A 26,167-nucleotide genomic window follows, 5' to 3' on the forward strand; every position below is an offset into this window, starting at 1 on the left:
CCATGTGTATTTTAAATCTCTATTCTTAAGATATTTTCCAAATGTGTATTTTGCTTAGGTGTCATGATCTCACACCTTGATTTCCTTCACAATTCCATCTAATGGTTTCTCTTTGTGTCAAGTATCTAATACTATTCATTATGTGTGGTTAAGATCTTGCCAAGTGTCCAAATAAAATATCGCTAACCTAATTTGGAAATTTCACATTGTGATTTTGAAAACACTGCGCTTAGTACATTTACCAAGGTTACTATTCACTCCAAAAATAAATGTAATAAACTTAGTACTGAAAAATCCTAAATATTCAATTAAGCCTAGTGGTGTAGACTATAATGTATTCTGACACTTTTAACTATCTCAAATAATTAAAATCGCATTTCTAGCACCATAGTGAGTAATAACACTAACTATGTTGACAGGCTAAAATTTATGCAATTAGTCGATTCGTGTAAACTTACAGAGTTTTCACGAGGTTCCTAAAGTCAATAGAAATTCCTTAATTGAATTTCTAGCGGGCTGTTACACCACCTCTTTTCTTTCAGAAATTCTAGCTTGACATTGGTACTTCCATCACTTCTACTATTTTACATGCTTTGAAACATGGTGAATTTCCTCAAGCTATTAATCATACATTCATCACCTTGGTTCCTAAGAAGAAATGTCCTGAAACAGTTAATGACTTTAGACCTATTAGCTTATGTAATGTCATATATAAACTAATATCAAAGGTTATTGCAAATAGAATTAAGCAAGTGTTACTAGTGGTCATCTCAGATTCTTAGTCCTCTTTCATACTTGGAAGACTCATCATAGATAATGTTCTTGTGGCCTATGAAGTTTTACATTTTTTAAAGAGGAAGAAGAAAGGAAAGAAAGGCTTTACGTTCCTTAAATTTGACATGAGTAAAGCTTATGATAGGGTAGAATGGAGTTTTCTTGAATCTGTTAGGAGAAAACTTGGCTTCCATGAGAAAATAATTCAGTTGGTGATGTTGTGTGTTAGGACCCCTTCATTCTCAGTTATGATTAATGGTTCTCCTACTGGTGTTATAGTTCCTTCTAGAGGTTAAAGGCAAGGAGACCCTATCTCTGCTTACCTCTTTCTCTTGTGTACTGAAGCGTTGATTAGTCTATTGAGAGAAGTTGAAAGATCTAACTTTGTTCCTAGCATACAAATTTTTCATGGGCCTCCAAAGCTAAATTACTTGCTATTTGTAGATGATAGCTTGATTTTTTATGTTGTAGATGTGGATACAAATGTAAGATTGCAAACTTTGTTACATCAATATGAAGCTGCTTTAGGCCAACTATTAAAAATAGTGAAAAAATAGCAATGGTGTTCAATGCCAATGTGGAACATAACAATAGGCGGACTATTATGAATTTGTGGAGTTCATCTCAAGTGTAGCAATATGAAAGGTATCTTGGCCTGCCCCCAGTGGTAGGTAGGTCAAAATCAAGGGCATTTGCTGAGATCAACAATAGAGTTTGGCTCAAATTGCAAGGATGGAAAGGGAACATGTTTTCTCAAGTAGGAAGGGAAATACTTCTAAAAGCAGTAGCTTTGGCAATCCCATCTTATGCTATGAGTTGTTTCAGACTTCCATCAAAGTTTTTTTCTGAAATTGAGAATATGATAGCTAGATATTGGTGGGGTCAAAAGAATGAGGAGAAGAAGGTGCATTGGATAACTTGGAAGAAAATTTGCAAAGCAAAACCTATTGGAGGGATGGGGTTCAAGGAACTAGAGATTTTCAATATGGCTATGTTGGCAAAACAAGCTTGGAGGTTGTTGAAGAATAGGGAGAGTTTATTCCACAAGATGTATGCTGCTAGATACTTTTCTAATGGAGACCTATTGGCAGCTTCTCTTGGAGGTACTCCCTCCTATGCTTGGAGAGGAATATGGGAGGCAAAGAACCTGCTAGTGAAAGGTGGTAGGTGGAATGTGGGAAATGGAAGCTCTATCCATATTTTAAATGATGCCTAGATTCCTGGGATTCGAAATCTGAGACATGAACTAGCTTCTGAGCAGAGTGTTGAGCTACTCTGTCAATTGGATGACTAAGTCTCTTCACTAAATGATCTAAGTACTAAATGGTTGGATTTGTCTAAGGTCAGAGCTCTATTCAATCCAAAAGTTGTTGATGTTGTTATCAGATTGCATCCTAGCAATTCTAGAGCTGTAGATTAGTGGATCTGGGAACATGAAAAGTCAGGTATTTTCTTTGTTAGAAGTGCCTATAGAATTTTTAAAACTTGCTTGGATCTTGAATGCAGTGAGTCCTTAAATGGTGCTTTGTTGAAGAAGTTTTCGATAGCTGTCTGGAAATTAGAAACTCCTCATAAAATTAAAGTTTTTGCTTAGAGAGCATGCAAAGATAGTTTACCTTCTAAGGCTAATATGATTAAGAGAAAACTGGGCATTGGTGGACAATGTTGCTTTTGTCAACATCCAATGGAGGATTTGTGTCATGTTTCGATTTTATGCCCCTCTATTCACAAATTCCTAACCCGAAGGTTCTCTGTCTTGCAAAATGGAGCTCATTTTAGTTCATTCATCACTATTGTAATGGAACTCTTCTTCAAAGGCTCAGCTGATGAGTTAACAGATTTCTTCATAATGGCTTGGGCTTTTTGGTTTAGAAGAAATATGACCAGATTACTTTACCACCACAAGAAGTTATTGGCTTTGCTTTTGCAAAGAAGTTGAAGACTGACTCAGGTATGCAACAGAAGTTTCCTACTTCTAAGAACCTGATGTATAGGTGGTTTCCTCCTCAACAAGACTCTTTTAAGCTAAAATATCAATGGTGCTCTTTTCTTTGAGTTGAATAAAGCTGGAATGGGTGCTATACTGAGGAGTCATGTGGGTGAGGTACTTCTGGCAACTAGTAGAGCTGAATCTGTTCACCTAGAACCAGAACAAGCATAAGCAGTAGCTTTGTTGAGGGTTCTTCAGCTTTTCATGAATATGGGTATCCCTAATCTGATTATTGAAAGTCATTGCTTGTTCTTGGTAGAGGAAGTTAATAGCACAACTAAGTTGAGTGCAGCTATCAGATCAGTGGTAGTAGATGTTAAAAGCATGATGCAAACTTTTCCTCAATGTAGAATTCAGTATAGCAACAGATCAACCAATGAGGAGGCTCATCGACTTGCCAGAAATGCATGGTCCATTGATGATATGAATATTTGGTGGCATAGTGTTCCTCCTATCATTGAGAATGTAATTTTCATTGATCAACACTACTGTAACCTGTCTTAAGGTGTTATCCCTTTATGAAATGAAGTGTTTTTCTATTAAAAAAAATGACATGTACCATATACCCGGAAACTCATGTAGAATAATCTGACTACTTATATGTCTTGAGACAAAACAACCATGTATGTTTCGTTATCATGCATCATGAGTAAAATAGTTATAGTTATAGTAAGCAAGCATACGGGAAAATAAGAAAAACTAAACACTAACCTCCCGGCCAGATTCTACTGCCGATGTCGACAACGTTGAGTACTCAAACTTAAAGCCTGTTGGCGATACAACCGTTTAAAATAACTAGTAAAAACTTCAAACTATTTACAAGCCCCACAAACTAAATATATAATTCTTCTAATTAGGGAGAACCACTCTATGAACATTCTCCACTTAGTAGTGCCTATTTGAAGTTGTTATAGGTAATAGAGTTTTTCACTGCAATGTTCTAATTATAAAGCTTTATTAAAAAAAAAAAAAATAATCTACCATTGAAAAGCTATTTACTTTGGTAGATAAGTGGTTAAGGCAGTTTTAAGGTTAGTGAAGATTAAGCAATTTTTTGCATATTCTCATGACAGTAGAACATTTAAGGCTTTTTCCGGCATTAAAATTGGTGATATCTTGAATGAAGATCGACAATATTAGAGATCAATACCTTCATTTTGTGCAACTGATTAAATAGATTATTGATATGAGCAAGATTGGTAATTAGTTTTTGGGGTTTGGTGGATGAGACTTCTTGTTATTTGATGAGGGGTGAGAAGTTAGTTTTTGATGTTCTTGAGTCAGGATCTTGGACTTACTTCACATGCTCGAGATATTTTTGGATTGTAAATGCACACTGGGTGTGTTTTAATACAAGTTGAGGCCTAAGACAAAAGTTTAAAATGAGGCACTTGACCTATTGTTATAATATTATAAAGATATGCATCATGCTAAATATAATATATTTAAAAATTATTTAAAATTGATATTTATGACTCTATAGGATGAAAGATATAATCAAATGTTCCATTCAAGATTCAAAATTATAATCAAATGTTCTATAACATTCTTGTGACATGTGTAGTTGATCAAGATAAGATTTAATACATTAGGCATTGCAGAAAATGTTATGAGAATTTTCAATAGCATTCCAATTGTTATGAAAAACTTCAATAACATTCTAGAAGTACTTTATGCATTTGGTAAATATACATAATATCGATGCTTCAATAGTTGATTGAATGACTTTAGGTCATTTGGATAAAGTTACAACCACTGTTTCACTTTCCTATCAAAGATGCCAGGTCCATAAGTTGAAATATACATGTCTACGAGAAGGGGGAATTGCATCAACACGAAGAGAGTGACAGGAACACTAGCCAAAGATATGACAGGAACAACCATCCATGATTCTTCATGTAGCACAAGTAAAAGACCTGCAGAAAAGGCTATCATCATGGTTGCAATGGAGAAGAAAAGAGTTGAAAGGCCTATTATCATCTTTGTGGGCAAGGATTTAAAGAAGTCTTCTTCTGCATAACGTGATGTGAGGATGCCCAAGAACATCAATACAGAAGATGCAGAGGAAAATAGTGATAAAGAATCAGATATTATAAAGAGCCTAAACAATTTTTTATTGAAGAATATTGGCAAGCCTGTGTCTTGATTGTTGCCTCCTGGAACAGTAAAGGTTGCAGCAAACATGATAGTAAGAATCAGAGCGGCTACTATTGTGTAAGAAGTAGCTGTACCCTTCATCCATTTCTCCCCCTCTTTCATCAAGTCCCTGTGGTTTTCTGTAAACACCTCTCGTGGAGTCATATCATTATTGTTTACAACTTCCTTGACCTTTGGATGGACAATTCTCTCGACCTCCTACATATGTAACACAAATTAAAGATAGTTTACCAAAATATGTATTGAAGTACATATCAATCAATGACAATAACCAAGGACTTTGTCATGTAATTAATAAAGGAAATTAAATAACAAATTAGTTAATAATTGCCAAAGCTTTATTGACTAGATTCAATAAAATCATCACTTTCTATGAAACATATAGTGGAGGGGTATATTCATGTATCTGAAAGAAATAGGAAAGAATAAGAAAAATTAGTAATGTTTCCTACAAGTTTTTGTTTCTTAAGAAAATGACAGTATCCTAATTTTATTGGTTGCCCTTGCCTATGGCGAAGAAATACCATGGTAACAAATAGGATTTGTGGGATTTACAAATATTCAAGAAAACCATCCCAAGCATCAAAACCAGAAACCAAAACAACCTTATACAGTAAATTAAATAAACTCAATAATTCCAAACAAACATGCATATTAATGAACGAAAAATAACAAATAAAATGATTATTTCCTAATAGACGAGAAACCCAAAGCATCTAATCTATTAATACCCCTCAATAGCCTCAGTAAGCAATTACCTGATACAAAACTTCAATTTAGCCCCTCTCCGCCTTTCCTTCTCCGAATTGATGAACCACTTGGAATTGAACACCATCCAATTCTTGAAGAAGCGAATCCCAATAATCCCAAAGATACCATAAGTTACATCATCTTTCCTTCGCCCAATCCACCACTACCTTGGAGTCACATCCCAAAATAACATGTCGACAGACCATTTCTTTTCATAAATGTACCCCTTGAAGTAAAGCTCTTAATTCAGCCTCGTTATTGGTGCCAAATCCATACTAAGCAGAAAAGCCCGCCATTATCTAGCACCAATGGTCCCTCAATACTCCACCCCCACTACAATTACCTGAATTCCCACGACAATTTCCATCCAAATTAACTTCCACTAGCCAAGATGAGGCTTCGACCATGCTACTTGATGCAGTTTATGCACTACCAAGGCATGCAAGATCTACTTATCAATCAGAGACAACTTCTTATCGTCCATATTATTAACCAATTTCCCTAACCATGACCGAATCAATCTTCAAACATCCACTTCATTAACCTGAGCACCCTCCATCCGAGATTGGCATCATCTTCTCCACAAACACCACGTGAGGATGCTCAGTAAAAAGCCAATTAGTAGACCCCTTTTAGTTTCTTGTTTTGCACACACCATCCAGGACTCAACTTGGTGCCACCAAGTTCTAGAGTGCAAGCAGGAAATGCCTAAAGCCAAGGAAGTTGTACGTCATACCTACTCTGCGACCTATCTAGTAGCAAGAACGTTATCCAGTGAGTTCGTTTGTGGTGAGGTACAACAATCACATTTTGAAGCCATAGCCACTCCATGTGACTACACCCTTGTATCTGTAGCAAAACAATTAAATCGAGCCCGCCACATACAAACAATATTTTCTTTAGCAAGTGTTTGCTCCAGATCCAATCCATCCAAGCATGATGGTCTTCCTTCACTCGAATTAAATCCCAGGCACTGGCTGTAGTAAACCGTCCATCCAGTGTGGGTTTCCATATCAACACATCTCGCCCAAACCTGCCTACACCAATTTCCCAGATCACGTCATCTGCAATCTACGCACCAACTAGTGGCTCCATCAGCTCAAAATTTCAGGGCCCACCAACCCAAACCTCCTTAATTTGCAAGGAAGGACTACCAATCACATCCACCATATTACATAAAGGACCATTCGAAAACCATCTGTCAAACCAAAAACATGTCCTACCCTCCTTAACTCAGACTTTGGTAGCCTCACAGACATCTGAAAGAACTGAAACAATTGATTTCCAAAGTCTCGACCTATTCCTTCGAGCTACTAACAGAGTGGCATGTTGACTTGTTCCATACTTCGACACCATGAAACGAGACCAGAACGAGTCCATTGATAAAATACGCCAAGCCAATTTGATGTACATCACTAATTGAATCTCTGAAAAATCCCTCAAACCCAGACCGCCCTCCTCTGTTGGCTTACTGATTTGAGACCAAGCACACCACTTCATTTTTGCTTTCCCATTCTTCTCTCCCCAAAAGAAAGTGGATAGAATGGAATTAATTTTTTTAAGAACAATATGAGGAACATTCATCGCAACTAGTAAATGTGAAGCCATACTAGATAACACATGCTTGAGCAATATTAACCACCCCCATGTGACAACAATTTCACTTTCCACCCTGTAACCTTGGCTCAAATTTTCACTACCAGTTGATCCAGATCAATTTCTTTCAATCGGCCACACACCAATGGAACCCCCAGGTACGGACTAGGAAAGTACCTGGCACAAACCCCGTTAACCTCACCAAACCACGCTGCCGAGCTGCACTAATAACGGGCAAGGTAAAAATTGTTGATTTCTCTCTAGTAACCCACTGGCTAGACCATCTTTCGTAGCAGAATAAAATGCTCTCCAGTAGTCTTAGAGATCTCTTTTCACCATTTAGGAAAATTAAAATATCATCCGCATATAACAAATGCAACACTAGAGGGGACCCCATAGGATGGTGATACTTGCCAATACGACCCTCTTGAAATTCTTTCCGAAGGAGCCTCGAAAGAACTTCTGCATTTATATCAATAAATATGGTGATAGTGGATCTCCTTGGCAAAGTCCTCTCGTAGTCTTGAAAAAACCCTTATACGACCCATTCATCATCATTGAGAACCAAGGGGAAGCTACACCTTCCTTTACCAAGTTGAAAAATTGTTGCAGGAAACCAAAACTAACAAGGACATTATGTAAAAAATCCTAGTGCACCATGTCATATGCCATGTCAAGCTTCACCCTAACATTTCTGCCAACTGCTTTTTTATTCAAAGTATGAACCATCTCTTGAGCCAGAGAGATGTTTTCAAAAACCTGTCAAATGGTTCACAAGGATCTTTGAAAAAATCTTATACGCCACTGAACGTAGGCTAATTGGCCAAAATTTTTCAAAACTCTTAGGATCCAGCACTTTTGGTATTAGCACAATATATGATGAAGTATAGAACCTTGGTAACGCAGAACGCGTGAAAAAATCCCTTGCTGCCTCCACCACCTCTTCCTTCACAATATGCCAACAAGAAATATAGAAAGAGGATCCATACCCATCTAGGCCTAAACTGTTGTGTTGTGGGATTGACAAAACTGCATTATTCACTTCCTCTTCCAATGGAAAATGGCATAATTCTAAGTTGTCGTCCATGGACATTTCTAGACCCAAAATCAGAGACAAATCCGCAATCTCAATAGTCGGTATCTTAGTAAGGAATTTTGTGAAATAATCCACAGCCCCCATGTGAACCTACTCCGGAGAATCCAGCAGCGTACCATCCTCTAGATGCATTTGGGAAATAACCACTCCATGCCTCCGCTGAGATATTACTACATGAAAAAACTTGGAGTTTTGATCTCCCTCTTTCAGCCACTTCTTCTTCGCTACTTGGGCTATACGAGTCTCTTCTCTTTTCTCCCGAACATCAATCTCCAATTTAGTCACGATATAATTTGCTTCCATTTCTGCCACATATTCAGATTGAAGTTGGGCCTCCACTACATCAAGCCTCGCTTCAAGATCCTACATGTTTTTTTCAACTCTTCCAAACACATTTTTATTCCAAGTGCACAACTCCATCTTAAATCGCTTCAACTTTGCCGCCAGTTCAACCAAACTTGATCTCAACATAGGCTTCCCCCATATCTCCTTTACAAGGTTATGAAATGAATCATGAGAGCAACACATTTTTTGAAATTGAAAAGGTGAGGGACCATACCTCGTATTAATACGTGATAATCTCACCACCATGGGACTGTGATCTGATGACTTCCGTTTAATATACTCAACTTCCACAATATTGAACTGAGTTGAAAAAGCCATATTCATAAGAACTCGATCAAGTCTTGCCCACTTTCGAGCAGTCCCCTCCTGTCCATTGCACCAAGACAGAGGATTGTTATGGTAGTTGAGTTGCACTAGGCTCCAAGCATCAATACACTCATTAAAATCATCCATAGCTTGGGCAGCTCGGGGGCATCCACCCACACATTCCTGATCCACCTGTATAATGTTGAAATCACCCATAACAACCTAATGATGACTATTGAAACAACAAACCACCAGACTCTCCCATAGGCTCCTTCAATCCAACTGAGTACACTTAGCGTAAATGAAGGATACGAGTGTCCGTGTACCTTCTAGCAAAAACCATCCTATCACCATCTAATTAGAAACACTAACCACCTCAAACTTATAAGGGGCTTGCCACAAAATCCAGATTTTTCCCCCTACTGCCTCATTACAATAAAAACCATCAAAACCCAATGAATTGACGAAACGCTGAAGCTTGTCTTCTCTTGCAAAAAGCTCAAAAAGAGAGACAATGGATCCATTATTTTTCTGAATCAAACTACACAAAACACATTGAGAACTACCCAACCCCCTTATATTCCATGCAATGATGGAATCTTTCATAGGTTAAGTTTAGCAGTGTGGGTAGACACTCGCTGAGATTGACGAACAACTATATTTTTCCTTTTGATGCTCGAAACAGAGTCCGGCACAATATCATACTCATATCCCTTTTGTTTGGCCAACCCCAAAACATTTTCCTCCTCTTCCCCATCAATACCATACGAGACAGGATTTGGTGGTACCTCTAGAGGTACTGGTCTTAGATGACACTCCATATCAAGAACTTCAGATACCATCGCAACATGACCACGATCCCCACTACTTGGCGTCTTGGAAGCATCAACCAAAATAAAATCCATAGTAGGACAAACGCCCCTCCCATTGTCATCTGCAAGCGACACTCTCTCCATATCACTAGTATTCACCATATTGTCTATTTGGATTGAAGGATGCTCTTCCACCTTCTCATCATTTCATGGCCCCTCCAATAGTTTCCTCGATGAGCTCTCAGGATCATCCCTTGAACCCTCTACTTCATCCTCCCTAGGAGACAACACATATTTTCCTTCGACTATCACCACCTCCTCTACATTATCTTTTTGATTTTCCTTCATCACTTCATCCAGTTCGTGGTCCTTATGCAGACTTTTTTTTATTATTATTCCCTTGCCATATTTTCTTTACCCCCCTGGCCACATCTCTTCCTTCACGCGATGGTCCTTCACCAGCCCTACATACAGCGGAAGTGTGCCCCTGACGATAGCATTTTTTAAAGTAGAACCCTGGCCGTTCATACCAAGCCTTCTGCCAAAATTTTTTGTTGGCCAGCACTATTGGAAAACTCTACACCAGCTTATCTGTTAAATCTATTTCCACACACATACGGGCCCCCGATGCTCTAGTTCTATGAAGCATTGCATTATCAATACCCAAAAACCTCCCAAGCCTTGTTGCTAGAATTTGCAGCATATCCGTTCGATACATATGAAGTGGTAATCCAAGCAGAAAAATCCACTGAGGTGCTAACGTTGATTCTTTTCGAAGATCAAAATCCTTTGGCCATTGAAAAAGCCTAAAAACAGAGCCAGCAATCAAACGGCCTTCTTTTGCCCAGCCATGCACAAAATCCCACTCAGATTGCATCTTCACCAAAACATGGTTATCATCCATCACACTAACCATTGGAATCTCCAATAATCCCCATGATTTAATGATAGCAAGCGAATATCATCAATCGTAGGCCTAATACGCACAAACTTAAGGAAGAGAGCAAAACGAAAATCCTCTGCTGCTTTTGACATCCTTGGTTCCATAAAAAGGAAACCAGGCTCCCCATCCACATCCACTAGATATCTCATCGGTACCTTAAATGAGGAAGGCGCCGCAACCTTCTATACCACTTGTACATAAGACAATGTCCCGCCATCCCCTCCAGCAGCCCTCTCTGATGATGGGGAGCAGTGGGCGCCGCCATGGGCTAACTCTAGGCGAGGAGAATCCAAAAAAGACCGAGTATAGTAATTCTAAGAATTACAGAGCGATTTTTACAAACGAATTAGCGCACACCCTCCCTCCACTGTTTTTTATTTTTTGAGTAATTTGCTACTAGTTTTTTTTAAAACTCCTTTTTAAATTGAAGAAAGTTATGTAAAATATGATATTAAAATAAAGAGTTTTACTTTTTTAATATGACACCATCATATGGCTTAATTTAAAATAGATTTAAAATAGTTCACTGCAATATTTACGTTTTTAATAATTGATTGGTACTTTCAATTTTCCACAACAAAACTGAAAGCTAGAACCATAACCCAAACTGATCAAACCCATTGCAAAACCCGAGAAAATGAAAACCCAAAACAAAAACACCTAATCCTACGTACATACCAAAAATTTTGAGCGTATTTATGTGTGATGGAACTCCTAGATTTATACAAGTTTCCAACTCACAAAGAGTACTAATCATGGACTCACCCGCAAGCAATATGCTATATATCTTAAATTATTAAAAGAGTATTGTTATTTTGAAGCCTCTACATCACACATTGTTTATGCGCATAATTTAATTTAGAAGATAAATTTTAAAATTTGAATCTTATAAATCAATTCTTACAATTCATGTAATGTGAATTATATGCTTTACACACCGGCTTGAAAATAGAATAATTCTTGTAAAAATTGACATTTTGCATCCTTTAATTACTGTTGAGACATGGATATATGTTAAATTTGTGAGAACACGTAACGTGACACATGCATTATGACTTTTTGGCAGTTGAAGTTTACATAGATTGCTTGGAGGATTAAAAATGTATTTTTCTTATATTTGGAAAAGTGTCAATCACTTAATTTTGTATTGTATTTCTAACTTCTTCTCTTTTTCATCACAAGTACATCTAGAATCCTATCTGGCAGACGTTTAACATCCTTAGAGGAAGATAATTTCAGTGCAGTTGATCAGGAATATTAATACTATATCCTTAGCTAATATATATATTATATAAATTTATGTAATACATATTCCCTAATAGCTATGTCACTAACCTATTTCTTAGTTAGAACATATTTGCATGGTGCTAAGAGATATATTTCAAGAGTAATATTGTTGTACCCATGCCTCAAAATCAATACAATCTAATAAAGAATATTTGATCCTTGATTTAATTGCAGTACTCAAATTTCAAATACCAAGAATAGTATATCTTTCAAGGATTTAGGCTTTTTGCAGCGATTTTTATAGTGTTGCAAAACAATTCGCTGCAATATGTTATTTTTTGCAACGAATTTTTTGTTAGGTGAGTCACACAATGAAAATTTTTTTTGCAGCGCTTTTTTGATTTATAGAGGCGAAAGTATGCGCTGCAATAGGTATAATGTTTATTACAACGGGCTACCATCGTTGCTAATAGATCGAGGCGCCAAACACTTTAAGTTTTAGATTTTCCCCCCGAAATCAGACCCACTCTGTAACTCCTCCTCCACTTCGACTTGCTCGCCCATTTCATACAACCTTCAATGCCCCGGTAACCACCGTGATACACACGCCGTGAAATCTACCTCCATCGTCGACTACATCCCGAACCCTAGTTTCTCCTCCACTTCCTTTTCCGTCCGCACCAGCAACGGCCATCGTTTCCTCCCCATACGAGCTCTGGTCCTCCTTCGTTACCATCGGAGTATTTAAATTACCGATATCTTTTTGTATCGGAAGCCAAACGGGAGGACAAGACTCTTGGGTATTTACATACCCAACTTCACCACAGGTATCTCTGCAACCATTTTGTCTCTCTCTCCCCCTTCATCCGCCCTGGTTGATTTTAAAAAATGGCAGCTTTTTGTAGGTTTACGGTTGATAGTTATTTGAATCTGAAAGCATCTCATTTCTTGCACAAATGTTTTGTATTATAACTGCTTTTTGTCTACGGGTTGATGTGGGTATTTGAGGTGCAGTATTTTTGGAGTCTAGTTTTATCCTGTTTGTCCTCTGATGTGTTTAATTTTTGCTTGAAATCGAAATCCCGTATTTAAGTTACTAATTATCCAATATCAATTTTGGTTTTGAGAAGCCCAGAAAACCAGTTTCAAGAAAGTGGAAATTTTTGTGTTTCTTGGCTTCATGCTCATCATGTGGTGGTGGCTATTCCTTGGAAGTTTGGCTTTATCTTTTTTCTTGTTTTGCCTCATGTGCTTTGAGTCATGAGTTCATTTCAAGAGAGAAGAGAGAAGAGAGACAATATGGTTTTGTTGCGAATAGCTGCTTGCATGGGTTGAAAATTGCAGAAACTTTGTATGAACTGAAACTTCATCAGCCAATTACATGAAGATTAATCTACTTACAAGAAATTGCTTGTTTAGTTGAGTGTATAACCAAGTGGAGGGAGTGTATAAACCTCTTCTCATTTGCACAACCTGCAAATCAGTTTGTAATTGTGAGCTATGTCCATAATGGTTGATATTCATTTGGTATGCCATATATACATAAAGAGAGGACTAAAATCACAGCAAAAAAATAGGAAGCCATCTTTCCCCCAAAGACACAAACGTTTACCTGAATCCCTTGCCTTTTCTTGTTAGTTTTTTCAATTTGAGACAGCACACCAGCAGCCTGAATTTTCAAACAAAACAATGCCAATCTACACTTGAAACAACTTAGATTGATAGATCATAAATTCAACACTTTGGGAACCATTCTCCACTGCAGATAATTTGGTTAATCAGGAAGCCATGGTATCTAACTAAAACTCAAAAAGACGCAGATCTTATGCTTTTACCATCTTTTTGCTCATAGGAAACAATATACCTCGAACAAAAATATGACATCATTCATATGCAAGACTGTATTGGGTGAAAAAAGACTACCTGAGCACCACCCGTTACAGAAATTCTGGCATTTGGCCAAAGGAACATGAAGTCAGGACTATAAGCACGACCACATTGCATAATTTCCAGCACCAAAGCTTCCACCAACAATTATAGTAACTTTGGGAACCTAGAAAAACGCATAGGAAAAGGTGCAGGAGTAAATCACTTTCTTTCATATCTTGTTTTTTTTGTTCTTTTACCAAATAGTTATAAATCAAAGAACTTACAAAAGATTTAAATTAAATTAAATTAATTTAAATATGAGGCACCAACCTTCGCACAGGAAACTGCCATGACCATCTTTGCTCCAGATTTTGCTATGCCGTTGGCCTCAGATCTTGAGCCAACCTACCAAATGAATATCAACCATTATGATCTGGGATTTTATGCTACACTGAATGTATTCTGGTTGGCTATGTACTGAACATATTTCTACTTGTTGTATACTGAATGTACTGAACATATTTCTACTTGTTGTATACTGAATGTACTTTGTAGAACATTTTCTATGTACCCTTTGTATTATTAAGTAAAGGGAATTAAATTCTAGCTGATCTACTAACTTTGCTTCTAATACAAGTGAAAAAAATTACTGAAACTGTATGTTTCAGTAGTAATTTTTTTTTAATTTTGTAATTAAGTATTTGCAGCGATTTTTATTCTTTGCAAATAGGCAAAATTCGTTGCAAATAATCAGTTGCAGCGATTTTAGTCCTTGAAAAGTATGCAAAATGCAACACAGGAAGCAAGCGTTGCTTTTGCACATTTGCAGCGCTTTTTTATTTTTTGCAGCGATTTTAGTCCTTGCAAAAACAATCAAAAGCAGCGCTAGAACGGTATGTTGCTTTTGACGTACACAATTGCAGTGCTTATAAATCAATTGCAGCGATTTCAAGTGTTGCAAAAAATGGCAAAAGCAACGAACCAAATGTAGCGCTGCTGTTGTTGGAGGCTATTGCAGCGATATTTAGTGATATAGCAAGGATAAATTTCGCTGCAATTGATCAAATGCAGCGCCATGGCAATCACATGGGGTGGCCTTTTGCAGCGTGAAATGAGCGACTTTGCAGCGGTTAAAAAACGCTGCAACTGAGGTCTTTTGCAGCATTTTTTTAATAACGTTGCTATTGATAAAAAATATCACTTTTATACTGTCGAACATGCAAGGAGGGTAATAACGCTACAATTGATTAATTGCAGCGTTTTTTGAATGTATTTGCAAGGATTTTAAGCGCTGCAAAATGGCTAATTTCTTGTAGTGGCGTAGTCTAGCTCTAAATGTTATATCTTTCAATGAGATTCCTCATTTGGTTGAATTGATGCCTTATTGCACCTAAAGTTCGGTTGTTTGCTTTTACTATATATAATATATATTCATATGTCTTCCTCACCACATTTCGTGTCAGTTGTGCTAAAATATTCACGGCTTGCAGTAATGAAGAAGAGTACATCAGATAAATATATATAAAAAGTGTGAAAGATTACCTTAAACCATTGTAATTCTCTCTGCATTTGTAAAGCTGAACCTGGTATGCGATTAAGCATAATAGAAACTGGTGCCATCCCTGCCATATGTAATATACTGTTGCCGGAGTTATCTCTTTCGTATACCATGTTGCTCTTCACATCTAGTCCATATATAAGACTAAAGATTTTAGCTTGGCGGCATAGGACAGCATATGAGAATATATTTCTTGAATTGCTATCGAAGCTCCACAGAAGATCTGGATTCGCTTTCACTACATCGTGAACAAACTCAAAAGCCCCTTCCGTGATTGAACGGAAAATGGCTTGATAAACGTTACCCTTTGACCTTCCTTCCTGATCTGAAATTAAGATTTCTTTGCACATATGATGCAGAAGTTGACGGGATTGCTTATGGACCAACTTCATTTCATATAAATGCTCGATATCTTTGTCAACAATCGATCACAATTAACAATTGACAATTTAATCAAATGAATCAATACAAAGAAAAAAGGGATAAGAAGGTTCAAGAAATTAGACAAATTTGGCCAATGAAACTTACGTACCCAAGAGTTTAATGAGTTTTGAAAATGGTCGGCGCAACAGGGCTCGAACTACAAAGTAGAAACCAAATTTAGTGATCATGTGCATACATTAGAAGAATAATGCAGATTTCCCAAGCCATTAAAGCCAGCTTGCAACATCAAAATGCGAAAAATAAGTGCAACTCAGAGGAGTGGAATTAGCATGGGTGCATGAGGGGCACCACTTGGGTCCGGCACATCCGTCCGTAATGGCGAAAGTTTTGGCGACAACTAGGGTGAAATGAGTAATGGTAGGTGGGTAGACAATGCATGAGTAATTCATTCTAATTCCAGTTTCCATGCACGTTATTGCTATATATGTAATAAATATTTTTAGCGCCCTACCAATCAGATTTATTTTTTTATTTATAACAAGAGAACAACTTTATTCAAGAACCAACCACATTTACATCAAAGAACTAGCCCAAATGATTTGAGCAGTACATTCAGTATAAAAATCCCACCAAATCACTAGGTCTTGAAGATGGCGGGCATATCTTGCCAAACTGTGAGTTGCTTCATTAGCCATACGTCCAATATGCTTTATAAAACATCTCAAAACATACTTCATCAGTGGCATTATTTTATAAACCAGATTGTCCAACAATGATATAGACTCCTCTTCAGCAAGAATCTCATTTACCATAATAAGTGAGTCACTTTCAATGAGAAGTTCATGTAAGCCTAAAGGGATACAAATCTGCAGTCCTCCGAAAATTGCCATCATTTCTATCTCCAATGGATCATTTACCTCCCTTTCTTTCTTACTAGCAGAGATAATAACCCCACCCATCTCATTCCTTAAAATGATTCACACACCTGCACTACACTTGTGATATCTTGTATTTTAGTGTATTTTAATTGAATGATTATTTTATTTAATTTAAAGATTGGTTCTCTTATTTTAAATTTAAAGTGTCTCTCATTGGTTTATTTTTATGATTTTTAAGTTGTGAAATTTATTTTAATGTACTTTCTTAAGATTAATTATTGTTTTTTATTTAAATTGGTCTTTAATTTAAATTACTTTATTTTTGGGCTTTAAAATTTATTGTATTGTGAGCTTTTTATTATTACTTTAGTTTAGCTAGTCACTGCATTTAAATTATTTTTATTTAACTTACTGTTTTGAAATTATTTTCATTGGATCAATTTTGTGACCCAAGTTGTGAGGATTGGACCTCATTTCTTTCCATTCATTTTTCTTTTCCTTTTTCCTTTTTCCCTCTTTTTCTTTGCCCTTTTTCCTCTTTTCCTTCTCTTTCTTTCTTCTCCTTCTGTTTCCCCTATTTCTCCCCTTCTCACGCGCAAGCCCCTCCTCCCCTCTCCCCTGTACATTTTATTCTTCTGCCCATAGTGCCGATGTGCGCCGTCTGTTACTATCATTGCCCCTCCCATTTTCTTCCCCTTCAGCCGGTGACCTCACCCACCCATTTTCAGCTCCTCCCTCGCCACCTTTAGCGCACGGCTGGAAGCTGCGGCCCTTTTTCACTCTAGAGCCGTTGTCATGCCACCTTTGACCACCACCTTTTCACCACTTCACCACCGGCCTCCCAGCTACCTAACCCACCCTTCCCCAGCTTCGATCTGCCACCGGTGAAGCCCATCCATTGTATTTTCTGATTTGAACCTTTTAGCTTCCAACCGCCGCCCACGCCGTCACCCACGACCAACCACTACTACTATTAGCTTCACCAACACCCGTAAGCTCTTCCCTATCCATTCCAAGTCTTCATTTGTTCTCATTCAAAAGTTAAGTTTTTGAGACCCACGGCTTTGTCCATTTTGTACTGTTGAGTGGTTGTGCCACCACTTCTAGCACATCCGTGATCCTTTAAAAATTATATTATAGTACTGTAAGTATTTTTCAAAGAACTTTTTACAATTTAAATATATTTTGCACGAACAAATCTTTTGTGATCTGGTTGGTTGTAATGGACGTTGAGTCCGAGAAGTTTGGGGGTCGGTTAGATTGGAGGATGAAGTTATTTGTGTGATTGGATTATGCTGGGATTTATTGGCTGTTAAATATATTTGTGTTTTGACATATACATTGCATAATTGCACGCATGTTCATGTTTGTAAATTGCATACATGTTTTTGTGTATATTTGAAAATTAGGTTTTTATGTGAAAAATGATTTTGGGTATGTTTGAAATGAATGGATTGAACAGTTTGAGAGAGAAGTACTGTAGGGATGGTAGTAAGCAGAGATGCTAGTAGAATCTCACCTGTGATTCCTGCCTACGGTGCACGGAGTAGGGATGGTGGTAGTCCTGCTTGTGATTCCTACCTACGGTGCATGCGGTAGGTATGGTGATAAGCATGGTTGGTGGTAGAGCCTGTGATTCCTGCCGACAGTGTTAATTGGATATTTGGGCCATTTTCATGGGAAATGGCGGGTTTAGATAAATGGATTTATGTGAACCATTTTTTGGAAAAATGGTGTATTTTGATACCTGGTCGTTTTCTGAGAAAATGGCCGAGGTTATTTTAATGAACTTGGTTTTTGGGCCAAATGAAATTTTGGCATGTGTTGGAAAATAATCATTTTCGGGAAAAATGATAGTTTTGGGTATGATGCATATTTCATCATATACACACATATTTGTTGTTGCATGAATGTATTTTCATCTCTTGGGCTGTTTGGTTTATTATTTACTGAGATTCGCAATCTGCCGGTATTCAACACCCTACCGTACTATTTCATGGTACCGTAGATTTTGATGCAAATGTTGAAGTTGAGCTTGAGGCTGCGGCTACACTGAAGGAGTGATTGGGAATCACTTTCTCATGTATCGGGATTTGTATCCCGCTTTTGGTTATTGTATTTTAGTTTATTTATGTTTTCACTAGATAACTGTACTACTTTTGAAATATTTGTATTTAAGTGAATTTGTATCTAACAATTCTGGTACTTAGTTGATTGACTTTAAATTATCTGCTGCGTCTTTTGTCTTACACGTATTGCATGTGCACACACTTAGCACTTGTGGTTATAGTGCATGACCCGCTTTGTCATTATCCATATGCCTCGATTCTCGTGTTTCCAAACTTGGGAGTTTGGGGCGTCACAAGTGGTATTAGAGCGGTTCAGCTCTGGGTAAAATCACATGTCCCGTATGTGTAGTACCAGAAAATTTTTAAGTTGTGATTTGAAATTATTTTGTTTGAAGTATTTTATTTATTTATTTATTTATTTGTACGCTACTTTATTTGTTTTATTTATTTTATTGTATGATATTTTATTTTATTTTATTTTATTTTGTTTTGTTTTGTTTTGTCCAGAGTTGAATAGTGGGGTTAAGGGTTACGCTATGTGATGAAGATGGTTCGACTGAGAATGCCATTGTTAGGTATGAATATTTTGTGTAGTAGGCTTGAACTTTTTTCGACTTGGTTTACTTTTATGATATTGAGGCTTGAAGGGAACGGCATGGTCTGGGTGATCTCTTTGTGGAGTAGAATAATTGAGGTCTTAGGTTCCGTGGAGTTTGTGAAATAGTCTATAGAGTAGGAGGTTGTAAGTTGAACGAAATTCAAGAATAGATTTATGAGAATTTTACCAAAAGGTTTGAGGTTTTCCAAACTTTAGGAAATGATTTGTTATCATTTAATGTTTTAGATTTTGAAAGCTATGAGAGTCGATTGTTTTATTATAGATATAAGTTCATCGATTTTATAGATTTCGAAAAGTGAATCTAATATGGTTTAAGATTTTAAAATTGCAAACTTGACGAATTGATTTATAATGAGATTGGAGTTTTTAGTTCCTCAGGGCTTGGTGTACTAGCTTAAATTATTTTGGAGACTAATTAGGCTGTAACCATTAAAATGGGGTTGATCAGAGTTGAGCTATTGATATAGGAAATTTCAAGGAGAATATTTCTTTGGGGATTGAAGGTATTGATTTAGCTCGTGTATTTCTTTGAGGACTGAAGATTTGGATTGAATTCGGGAAATAATTGTTATTGGTTCTAGGTTATAGATGGGGTGGATTTAGGAGATGATTTTTGTTGATTTTGAGGGTAAAGATCTGGATGATGGAAATGGTAGGAATGGATCACTCATACATTGGAGGAGTATTGGTTTTGGTTAAGGATGCATGAGATCGACACGCAATAATTGTGAGTGTATGGATTTGGAGAGTACATGTCCTTGTTTCATTTTGGCTTGGAAGAAGTGGTTTTGTTAGGTGTTATTTTATGAGGACATAATTTTATGCATGTGGTGAATTATCAGAGGTTTTAGTTAGGGGTTCAAATTTGTGCCCATTTTGAGGATTTAGTGGTGACTTGAAAAATTGGGACGATACTTGTAGTTGGAGATTTATCATTCAGTTGTACCAATTATGTTATTCATGGTTAATGTTGGAAGTGGCCATTAGGTTACCAAAGATAGAATACAATGAAGGTTTGGAAGTTATAGTATAGGAGTCTGTTGATGTTAGCACAGTTTATTGTATGAAGATGATAGTCATTGGAATTTCATGGGTGTTGTAGTAAAGTTCTTGTGAAAGTGGAGATTTTGGATTACATGGCTACTCTAGGAGTACTAGATGTGGTACACCACTGGGTACTAGTGCGAGTATAATGGAATCGCCTATAGGAGTAGATATGAGAGAACAATAATCATAGTTCTTTGGGCATCATTGATGATATGTTTCTCTCAAACGTGTTCTGAGTTGTATCTTGTATCCTGCCTTGGCGTTGATATTTCACCTTACAAATTTCGAGGACGAAATTTATTTTAAGGGGAGGAGGATGTGATGTCTCATATCTTAGTGTATTTTAATTGAAGGATTAGTTTATTTAATTTAAAGATTTGTTCTCTTGTTTTAAATTTAGAGTGTTTCTCGTTGGTTTATTTTTATAATTTTTAAGTTGTGAAATTTATTTTGATATACTTTCTTAATATTAATTATTATTTTGTATTTAAATTGCTCTTTAATTTAAATTAATTCATTTTTGGGCTTTAAAATTTATTATTTTGTGAGCTCTTTATTATTACTTTATTTTAGCTAGTCACTGCGTTTAAATTATTTTTATTCAACTTACTGTTTTAAAATTATTTTCATTGGATCAATTTTGTGACCCAAGTTGTGAGAATTAGACCTCATTTCTTTTCATTCATTTTTCATTTTTCTTTTTCCTTTTTCCCTCTTTTTCTTTGCCCTTTTTCCCTTTTCCTTCTTCTATTTCTTTCTTCTCTTTCTTTTTCCCCTGCTTCTCCCATTCCCGCGCGTGAGCATTGCCTCCCCTTTCCCTCGTTCTTTTTCTTCATCCGCCCACAGCGCCGCTATGCGCTATCTGTGACTGTCACCACCCCTCCCATTTTCTGATCCGCCACCGGTGAAGCCCATCCATTGCATTTTCCAATTTGAGCTTTTTGGCCTCCAACAGCCACCCATGCCACCACCCACGGCCAAACACCACTACTATTAGCTTCACCAACACCCCTAAGCCATTCCCCAGCCATCCCACCCAGCCATCCCATGTCTTTGTTTTTTCCCGTTCAAAAGTTGGGGTTTTGAGACCCACGACCTTGTCCATTTTGCACTGTTGCGTGGCTGTGCCACCGCTTCTAGTACCTTCGTGATCCTTCAAAAATTATATTATAGCTCTGTAAGTATTTTTCAAAGAATCTTTTGCGATTTAATATATTTTACACTAATAAATCTTTTGTGATCAGGTTGGTTGTGCCACACGTTGAGTCCGAGGAGTTTGGTAGTCGGTTGGATTGGAGGATGAAGTTGTTTGTGTGATTAGATTATGCTGGGATTTGTTGGCTGTTGAATATATTCGTGTCGTGTCATATACATTGCATAATTGCATGCATGTTCATGTTTGAAAATGAAAACTGGGTTTTCGCATAATCACCTAACAGCAACCAAGCTTGAGTTTGATGGACCAATAAAGATATGAGAAGGCTCCACATCTTATGTCTCCTAGTTGCATCAAGATTTCCATATACTCTAGTAAGGAACCAAGGTTCCACGTTACCATCCTCCAGTTGTACCATAGCATGTATGTGTGATTTATAAAAGTTAAGAACATAAATCTTGACATGCTTTCTCCAAAACAAGGCAATACCTCCACTCCTACCATCACTACTAACATCCATACATCAAATCCCATACTAAACTTCAATATTTCCATAACTTTAGCTTGCAGTTGTGTTTCTTGTAGAACATAACTATAGGATATTTCCTTCTCACCTAGTCACGAAGGACTCGAATTCCTCTTGGGTTCCCAAGTCCAAGGGAATTGCAACTTAAAAGGATTAACCAGCCTCTACTGATCTCAAAGTGTGCCACTTACCCCTTGATTGAGCTGAAATATTGCATATTTTAGCTATTTAAAACCAATGTATTTTAAATTCTTCGTGACATTATTATTGGTTTTAGATGGAAAAATGGTTAATAAGCATAAATACGAGTTGTGATTTTTAATTGATTGATATCATGTTTATGCTTAATTTTACAACTATGATGTAATTGGGCAATATTTCCTCACATATATAACATGTTTTTGATAATCTGTTTTTCATTTTAATTTATGTTTGAGTGTTATTTTTATCTACTTATTTTCAGCTTAAATAAAATTCACATGAGATCCAACACAAGATGACTTTTCGGTGGTTGTTTATAGATGCATGCGGTGAAGAAAATGGTTTGCGGCAGACAAACACATGCAACGTCAAATTCTAAAAAGGGGGTTGAAATCAAGTGGAGACACGTACGTTGAAAAAGGAGGAAAGCATGCCTGGATTTTCAGAGTTTACGAAAAGCATAAGAAAATAGATTTGGACATTTACGGAAAAGAAAAAGAGGCTGGCTAGTGGTGAATGTTGGACATTTATAAGAGAAAGGCAAGAGATATTATATTCAAGTAGAATCAAATATTTGATGTCGGTTGGTACAGCTAAAGTGGACTTGATTGGATGATATATTTACGTTGGAGTAGAGAGACGTCTAGGAGATCTAAATTTTACATGTTGGAGTACACGTTGGAGAGTTGAGGGAAAGTGGTTCGGTTGGGATATAATTAATTTTCATGGTGGAAGAAAGTCGGTGCATGATGATTAAATAAAAAGAGCCGGTGCATGATTGAATAAAAAAATAAAAGCAGGTTCATCAATGAGGGGAAGAAGTGATGCGGCGAGGATGATTTTGAGCTGGCTGAAACGTGGGTTGGTGGAAGAGACTGGAAAAAAGAAGAGAAGTCATGATTAAATGGGAGTGTGAAGGTCGGTGCTGTTTTTCTGGAAGAAAGAAGAGAAAGAACCCATGATTAAATGAAAAGAGGGTCGGTGCAGGAAAAAGAGAAGAGCTGGCTGATCACCCACGTCTGAATAAAAGGGAAAGTTGGTGCATGATGAAAAAGGGGAGTCGGTGGTGATTTAAAGGGTTGATCAGGAGAGAGTCAGCGGGGGACTTTTATTTTATTTTTGCTGGCTCTACACTCTTACGTTGAAGTAGGATTTGAGAGAAGTCTGTGGTGATTTATTACAAGAAGTCGGTGGGGATTGGAGAGAAGTTTTTCTTGAGTTTTCATTAAAGGTTGGATTTAATTTTCAGAGTGATACGTGGGGAGTAGAGGGAGTTGAGCTTTTCATCCAGGGGAGTGTTAGTCGGTTTAGATTAATTTTCAGAGTGAACAGTGAAGGGGAGTTTTCGTCCAGACTTTTCATTCTCTATTTTTTTATTTAATTTCAGTTTAAAGTTTATGGAACATTTTTGAGATTTTTGGCTTAGAAGTTTGGACAATTTATTTGCTATTTATTTATTTCGTGTTATTTATTTTTCTCACTTCTTTAAGCTTTCATTTAATAGTGATTACAATTGCTATGGATTAATTTTGAGAATTTGTGATTTGAATACAAGGATGAACTCTAGAATCTTGGTTTTGGGGCTTTTCAATTTTCAGTTTGTATTTTGTCAATTACTTTCTAATCTAGTTTAATTCTTAGTTTAGTTTTATTAATCTCTTAGTTCCAGCATATTAGATTGATTAAAAGTTTAATTAGGACTTAAATAATTTCAGTTTCATTATTTAATTTTCAGATTAATTAAGATTGTTCAGTTTAGTTGACTCTTTGATTGTTAGTTTCAATTTGTTAGTCTTTTACATTTCATTTCGACACTCAAACAAATCTAAAAATATGAATCTAGTCCATGACTAGTGCCCTTTTTCATTCTTGTTGCACTCTTCCATCAATTGCACATTCCATCATTTTTATTTTTCTCTTTGTGAATATTTTCACCATTTTAAATGAGTTTGATTTTAAGTAACTTTCCCTGAGGAGACGATCTAGGAATTTATTCCTAATTATTACACGACATCCTCCTGCACTTTGGGATAGCCTTGGTGCTACTCATTTTTGAGTGAGTCAAGTTTTTGGTGCCGTTGCTGGGAAAAAGTTGTCTAACTTAAATTTAAACTTGTTATTTTTTTTATTTTTTTATTTTTTTACTATCTTATCTCTGGTTGCACATTTCATTTGCATCTACCACTCAGTCACTTGAATCTTATTTATGCTATTTAGATTGATGTTTCATGTCACGGGTGAGAGACAATTCAAATAGGTTGCTTAGAGTCACATCAAGTGTTGAGAGTAGTATACATAGCTCAGAGATAGATAGCTCTTCTGTCTCTTCTATGAGCGAGGATATTGAAATTGAACAAAACATGACTGCACCTGCACCACGCACTCTAAAGGATTATTTGCAACCCACTCGCACCACTACACCTTCATGCATTGTTTTACCTAATGATGCACCTAATTTTTCTATTAAGCATGGTATGATGTCAGTGATACCTCAGTTCCACGGGATGGATTATGAGAGTCCTTACCAGTACTTGACAGATTTTGAGTTGGCTTGCACTACTTTTATTACTAGGGCCATTACCGATGAATTTATTAGACTTCGTTTATTTCTTTTCTCTTTAAAGGATAAAGCAAAGATTTGGTTTAATTCTTTGAGGCCTAATTCTATCTCTAGTTGGTCTGATATGCAGCGTGAATTCTTACAAAAAAATTTTCCTTTTCAGAGAACTCAGTTTTTGCAAGAGCAAATCAGTCAATTCAATTAGAAACCTGATGAGACTTTTCAGGCCAGTTGGGAAAAATTTAAAGATTTGGTAAACATCTTTCCACATCATGGCTTCGAATCTTGGAGGTTGGTGAGCTATTTTTACACTGGTCTCACTCTAGAATGCAAGCAGTTTGTTCAGACGATGTGCAATGGGGAATTCTTTAGTAAGGAACCTGATGAAGCACTATCATTTTTTGACTATCTTGCTGAGAGCGCACAACAGTGGAACACTCGTACTGATCAAGTGCCGTTAACAGCACAGCCACTAAGGGCTATATCTGGAGGGGGTAGATATGAGCTTAAGGAAGACATTGATGTTCAAGCCCAAATAACTGCTTTAACTAGAAGACTAGAGGTCATGGAACTGAAAAAAGTGAAGGCGATGAAAGTAGTAGATGCATGTTCTATATGTGCTGATTCAAACCATAAGACCCAAGACTGCTCGATTATGCCAGTATTTCAAGAAAGTGGGTCTGAACAGATGCAATCAGCTAACTGGGTTAACAAAGCACAAAATCAGCCTTTCTCTAACACATATAATCCGGGGTGGAGGAATCACCCAAATTTCTCATGGAGAAATGATCAGCCTGGCCGGTCTCCACCATCTCAGCAGCATCCATTTCATCAGGGTGCTTCTCAGCACCACTATCAGCCATATCAGAGTTCTTAGAGCTATCCTTTTGTGGCTCCTCTTGGATTTCAGCCTCATGTATCTGCTCAGAGTTCTCAGCCTCAACCATTTGCAAAGAAGTCTCTAGATGATAGTATGGCACAGATGGCCAATACACTTTAGCAATTCATGTAGATTCAGGCTACCACAAATAATCAGAACACTCAGGCCATAAATGAGTTGCGTGGCACTATTAATAAGATGAGCACGACCTTGAGTACTCTAGAGAAAGGAAAATTTCCAGCACAGCCTTAGCCTAATCCTCAAGTATACATGCAACAACAACATCAAGTGCATAATGTCTCAGGGGACGTTATTGAGACAGCGAAATCCATTCTTACTTTGAGAAGTGGGAAGGAAGGTCCCCAACCTGAGATGACCATAGACACAAAGGTAGTTGCTCCTACACCTGAAGATGCAGCAGAGA

The 26,167-nt window shown here is 37.1% G+C and overlaps 1 protein-coding gene across 1 annotated transcript; it reads right to left on the bottom strand.

Moving 5' to 3' along the window:
- Window positions 1-4,510: 4,510 nt before the first annotated feature.
- Window positions 4,511-25,810, bottom strand: LOC122276600 (ankyrin repeat-containing protein ITN1-like). The gene is made up of 3 exons (XM_043086484.1): window positions 25,663-25,810; window positions 15,408-15,748; window positions 4,511-5,119 (listed from the first exon to the last, which is right to left on the bottom strand). The coding sequence occupies exons 1-3, from the start codon at window positions 25,808-25,810 to the stop codon at window positions 4,511-4,513; spliced, it is 1,098 nt and encodes a 365-aa protein (XP_042942418.1).
- Between the last annotated feature and the right edge of the window lie 357 nt (window positions 25,811-26,167).

The sequence above is a fragment of the Carya illinoinensis genome, chromosome 1 (assembly GCF_018687715.1).
Source record: "Carya illinoinensis cultivar Pawnee chromosome 1, C.illinoinensisPawnee_v1, whole genome shotgun sequence".
Lineage (NCBI taxonomy): Eukaryota > Viridiplantae > Streptophyta > Magnoliopsida > Fagales > Juglandaceae > Carya > Carya illinoinensis.